At 38.7% G+C, this 6,409-nt stretch overlaps 1 gene segment (V, D, J or C); it reads right to left on the bottom strand.

Annotated features, from left to right (window-relative positions):
* Positions 1 to 284: 284 nt before the first annotated feature.
* Positions 285 to 6,060, bottom strand: LOC118811171. The segment is given in 4 exon segments: positions 285 to 763; positions 2,297 to 2,416; positions 5,686 to 5,847; positions 6,045 to 6,060. Coding segments are annotated over 4 exon segments (621 nt in total).
* Between the last annotated feature and the right edge of the window lie 349 nt (positions 6,061 to 6,409).

Below are 6,409 nucleotides of genomic sequence, written 5' to 3'. Positions count from 1 at the left end.
AATAAGTAGGTATTATTTTCACAGTATAAAGTATTTCATTTTCCAAATAGAAATAGAATAAATGATGATTTTGTATATTTTTAGCTTATTACTGTCTCAATGAATGTTCTGGGTTTAAATAGATCATAATATAAGCTTTGTTAATATCTAAGATGTCAGTACTTCATTAGTTTTATTAAATTTTTTTGTGGGAGAGGAAATTTGGACACATTTGGTAGAATGGTCAATACACACGCACACACACACACACACACACACACGTATGATGTCCATTAAGAACAATGTACAATGAAAATGAGACAGATGTTTTATTGATTGAGTCAAAGGCATTCAAAGACATTTCAGCACTAAAAGGCTTTTATTATGTCTTCTAAAATACAGACATTTAAGCAAAAGAAAATGTGCTTCGACTAACAAACTTCGGCAGTGCATTTGTGAGGTCACAGGTCAGAGCATTGGTCTGCGCTCACTGTCTTGCGGACAGTAGGCTGGGAGTCCTTGGTGGCCTCACAGGTCACTGTGTTCTTCAGCCACTGCTGCTGGCTGAGGGTCAGGGTGCTGCTCCAGCTGTAGAGGCCGTCGTTCTTCTGCAGAAGCGCAGGGCTGTGACTGACCCCCGACTCCAATGAGTCACTGCCCACCTTCCAGCTCAACTTCCAGTCTGAGGGGAAGCCCCCGCTGCCCACACAGACCAGAGTGGCCTTCTCCTGATCCTGCTCCACGCTGGACGGGGGCAGCACTGTGAGGGTGGGTGCCGTGTCACCTAGGAGACACACATACACTCTGTTCAAAATAGTTCAGTAATCACTTTTCTCTACATTAGATACTGAGGAGCACTACAGAACACTATTATGGGGAACAGACATTGGTGCCCTATTCGCTATATAGAATTCTAATGTACACACTAAAATATAATTCCTACTAGTACTTTTACCTACTATACTATTTCTAGACAATCATTTTTAAAACATTTCTTAAAAATTGAAATGTGTATTTGATAGGTTTTGTCCAAAATGTATTATAAGTAACTTTCAAGATGTCTCTTGTTTTTTCACAATATATACATACACACATACAAGAAATATCAAAGCCATATGAGGAATAATAGGATAATTATTATAGAAATAAACTGTGCCGGCTGTTATTCTTTTCAAAAACTCTTTATATCCAAAATGGTTTCAAATGGTTATCCTGCAGTTTTGGAATGAAACTCTTCATTTTCTTTACTGCATACTAGTACCATCAAATTGATTTCATAATAAACATAAGCAGCAGTCTACATATATTATCATATATTATATATATATTATATCATTTGAAATTTAAAGTTTCCTACTGTAAACTGGCTCAACGTTTATTTATCGCAAGTTTCCGCCACTTTTTGGTAAAACACATATCTGCATTTTTGTCGATTTGTATTTTTTTACATCATTTGAACACTGTGCAAAACAATTTGTGATGAATGGACCAATAGAAATGCTCCAAAATCATTCTTAATAAAACCACTTTATAATAACTTACATTAAAAGTTAAGAACATTTTTGCCTTCTCTCATGAAGTTACTATTTTGGAGATTATTGTGGAAAGCTTTTTTCATCAATACTTTTCGATATCAGAAATTCAATCTGGACTGTAAAAGCAAGAAATGTGACATGTAAAAATGTCAAATCTGAAAATGTTAAAACTATTACAAGAAAGAATTATATTCTACTATATAAGATTTCAGTGCTTCTTAGCCAGAATTTATTGCTTTCAAAGAAGTAAACATTTTCAATAGTACGCATTAAAAGTTAGCACATGCTATTTTAATTTCATAACTGTATTGTTTCATGTGCAAATTCAGTTCTTACACATATGACATAATTTTGAATTGAAATCTGACTCATAGATTGACTGTTCTAATATTTTATTACTAAGATTAATATCATTTGTTTAAATAGAATTCCTGATATCAAGATTGGATTAAAAGTTAAACGGTTTTCCATGGTTATTTATGAAACAGACGGGTGTTCAAGATAAAAATCACATGTGAAAAGCAAAATGTTGACTGAAAACCTACAGTGTAGAAGTGACACAGTGCTGAAAGAAGCCTTAATAACAGTCTGTTAACTTATCAGCAGCGTAGTGCCCAGTTACTACCCAGTGTTCGTTTAAGCCCAACACACAAATGAATTTGATGTCCTTCATTCACCGCTACAGGTGTTAAATTAACACCGACGATATTCCAAAACTGATTTTAACAGAAATAAAGTTAAGTTACTGTGTTACTATTTTAGGAAATTAGCAAATTACTCACGTCCAACAGCCAGTTTGGTTCCTCCACCAAAAGTGTACCACAGTGATACAAACTCATTCAGCGGCTGTACAAAAACCTCCTGCTCCAAAACACCACACTGTTCACACAGTACAACCTCACCTTAAACACCAATGAGGAAACAAATAACAAAAATCATATCATGTGATAAGAATATCGACTTTATCACCATTTTCTAGCATTTTTTAACATATTTGGCCTTTTAATAATCAAGGTTTTCAATCAACAGTCAATGGAGACATGATTTTCTGTTTTTTAAGAGACATTATTGACAGTAAATGGAAAATTCACAAAAGTTACAGTTCTTCAGGATCTGCAGAAATTGCCTAATTTAAAAATTGTAATGTCACTATGTGAAAAAAGCCATAAATGAAATCATTTCTGGAATGAAGGCGAGAAAAAAATCCTTCACTGCTTCTCAAGAATAATGGAAGGTTACAATAACTTACAGTTACCTTTTATGATGCTCTAAAAATGCATTTTCATTCAAAGTATTTGTTCATTTTATGGCTGCCAACATCTCGGCTGTTTCTTCTACTGCAGTGCTAAACTCATTAACACGCAGCAGGCACAAAGTCCCTCCAGAGAAAAACAAGTTACAGCTGAACAATTACAAATTGCCCCCTGCTGGCAGTTTGCACAGTTACATTTGAGACTTGAACATTGAATCACTAATCCCTTTAGTGTGTTGATGTTCATTCTGTTATGTTGGTGACATATGTGCTGCCTTATGATTGGTCACACCTCTGACTTTTGAGGTTTATCTTTTTATTTTAGACTAAATGCTTAATTGAGACAATATTGTCTGTGTCTGATTGTTGCCCCATATTTTCAAGTGTGCATTGCCAGACGCTCCATATGTCATCATCATCATCATCATTAACCGCTTAGTCCAGATAGGGTCACGGTAACAGTTGGGAGAGCAGAGAATCCCAGATGGCTCTGTCCCCCGCAACTTCCTCCAGCTCATTCTGGGGGACCCTGAGCCGCTCCCAGGCCAACTTGGAGATATAATCCCTCCAGCTCGTCCTAGGATGACCTCGGGGTCTCGTCCCAGTAGGCCATGCCTGGTACACCCTGGTACACCATGCTCCATATGTGAAGTATTTTTTTGATGAAGGTCACATTTTTCTTGTTCTATTGAGTTTCCAAAAGCCACATCTGAATATTTTGCTTTGCACTTGTACACTGTAATATATGTAAGTTCCTTTTCCCGGTCAAGTCCCACTGACTGGGAAATCTGAATTCGTTTCATGACAGAAACATTCTGCTGCTCCACTTCACCATTTGCTTGAACATATTTTGTAGCAGTTTTGAAGTATTTGATCTATTTTTTCTCACAGTAATCTCTCATCTGATCTGAGGGTGATTGTCAGATTTGAGTGTTTTTCATGTTATTTTTGTACAGACACTAACAGCTTTAATAATGTCCATGTCTACTAGTCTTCGGTCTTCTTCTTCACAAGGTCTTCAAGGTTAAATAGTATCCCTCTTCGGGGCTGAGCTACTAGCTGTACACTTGAGTCTATGTACAGACTGATTTGCTTGATTTTTAGTTTCTATATAGAACCTTTTTGAAAAGGGCCCAAGGTTTGGAGTGTGGCCTGTACATCGACTCTAACAGCTTATGGTCAGTTACAAGATCAAGCTGCCTTCCACAGTTGTAAGAGTGGAGTCTCTCACAGGCCCACACAAGATTTAAACCCTCTCTCTCTCTCTTTGTATCTCGTCTCACTGTCTGTCTCCTGCTGACGTAGCACACAGGAGCCGTCTCACTCGGCTGACGCTGGACTAACATAGTGCCCAACACCGTTGGACAACAATTAATGCTGAGCAAAATCCACATGAAGCTTAAGCGATTCATATTAAAAGGACAGTTTTCAGGGTTCAGAGTCAATCCACATTCTTGCAGATGCTTCATGACATGTCATGAACAGTCACTGGTCATATGTTGACTGGTCAGTGACATCATCTGATGTGTTCCCTTGATGCCAGTTAGAGCAGAGGCAATTTGTTGATATTGCTCACATGTAGGTATTGCTCAGTGGCAGGCGATACACATGACTAGTGTTAGCTCCAGTTGGTGATAACCCCATTTTAGGTCCAGTTTGCTAAATACTGTGGACCCATTCAAACCTGTAGAAGCTTGTCTACTGTTGGTGTGGGGGTAACGTTCTCTAATAATGGCACAAATTTGCCCATCACATATCAAGACACAGCCTAATCTCAGAATTGCCTTTAGTTGTGACAACCACTGGTTTGGACCACTTTCAGCTTCAATAGTGTCCATGTCTACTAGTCTTTTTCTTCACAGCGCCTTTCAGGTTATCCCCTTAAATGGTCAGGGCCCACAGACAGACCCACAGTTATTACACACTTCTATAACCTAAGAACAGCTCAGCCAGTTTGCATTGATGTCCCTGTAGTTACTGAATAATAAGCCTTAGTATGTAATAAGCCCGGGATTTTAAGGGGTTAAATAGTATCCGCCTTATTGGCTGGGCTACTGGCTGTATGCTTCAGTCTATGTAAAGACTGATTTGCTTGGATTTTAGCTTACCCACACCTTGGAACACATCTGGGTATTGTGCCTGTGGTTATTGTTTCAGGTCTGCTACTGCTGCAGTATTTGTGTCTATTTTCAGCACCCCAAGTGTCATGACTGTGTCTCTGCCCAGTGTTTCTCCATCTCCTCTAATGACAACGAATTCAGCACATTCACTGCAACCTCACACTATTGTCTCACACTTAAAAGTTGCCTTAACTGACAATAATATTAGTTCTATCCAAATCTACATGCATTTTTAGTCTCACTACTCCAAGGCAAATTTCTAGACTGTCGGGCGTAATTTAGGTGGTCTCCACTGTTGTACTTGTGACATGTCTAGCCAGCATTACAGATCTCTGCCCAAATGATCTATGATTTATGAGTCAAAGCAGTGCTCTTCGCCATTGTGGCAAATACCTGTGGCTTCAGTACCTTCACAGTCCCTTTCCATTAACAAACAGCTCAAAATGTTAGCCGTCTTGTCCATCTCAGGGCGAGAATCGCAGGATCTTTGAAGCATTCAAACGAGGTATTACTCACCTTATCCATGTTATTCACTAGGTGTGCATGATAGGACTAAAACTTGTCTCCAATGTTGTATGTCTCACCTTTCTTTATAATTAGAGGAGTCTGTACAAAACAGGCGCTGTAGTGCTGAACTTCACTTTTGTTTACTACTGAACTCTTTTTCCTCACTGCAGTGCATCCCATAATGCATATTTTCCCCAAATGATGCAATGCCATACTCCTTGATACAAGATACATGCAATGCATTTCAATACATGACATTACCCTTCCTAGATGACTCTAAATTCTAGCTGACCCCCTGGAAAGCCTCTTTGTTTCAGCAGCTCCAGGTGCCTCAAAACCCAGAACAGCACAGCGGACCGAGCTAATGAGACCCAGGTGAAGATCATCACACAGACAATCCTGAACTCAGCAAAACACACCAAGCCCTGAGAAACATTCAGTCCAGCTCTGAGCTCTGCCAAACACAAACAGATGTTGAACACTGAGCGGGCTCAACAGACCCAGGTGCCGAAGTCTGTACAGCCACAGAAATATCGAAAAGAGGCGCTCAAATACCGAAGATTAAAAAACAAAATGCAACATTTACACAATTTACATGACATTTAAATACTGGCCTAATCAGGCTGGTCTGGTGCTGGTTTAGTTGGTTACCCAGTATGGCGTCCATAACACAACATATGCTGGTTTTTCTTGCAGTGATTAAAGTTTATTGATGTTTGTTGGATTGTAGGATTAAATGAACCTCAAAACCAGACACACTCTGTCCAACCTCTTGCACTCACCTAACCTACAAGATGATTTTAGAACAATGCCATAGAGAAATATGTGGTTCCTTAAAGAACCTTTCAGTGAATGCCTCTGAATGTATTCCAAAGCAAAGAACCATTTAGGAACCTTTATTTTTAAGTTGCTGCTACTACTACTGCTACTGCTACTACTACTACTGCTACTGCCTACAACTATAATACTTCTGGTAGTACTATTACTACAACTGCTACTATTTCTATACTACTACT

The sequence above is a fragment of the Colossoma macropomum genome, unplaced genomic scaffold, assembly GCF_904425465.1.
Source record: "Colossoma macropomum unplaced genomic scaffold, Colossoma_macropomum, whole genome shotgun sequence".
Classification (NCBI taxonomy): Eukaryota; Metazoa; Chordata; class Actinopteri; order Characiformes; family Serrasalmidae; genus Colossoma; species Colossoma macropomum.
This window is presented reverse-complemented; position numbering and strand designations above follow the sequence as displayed.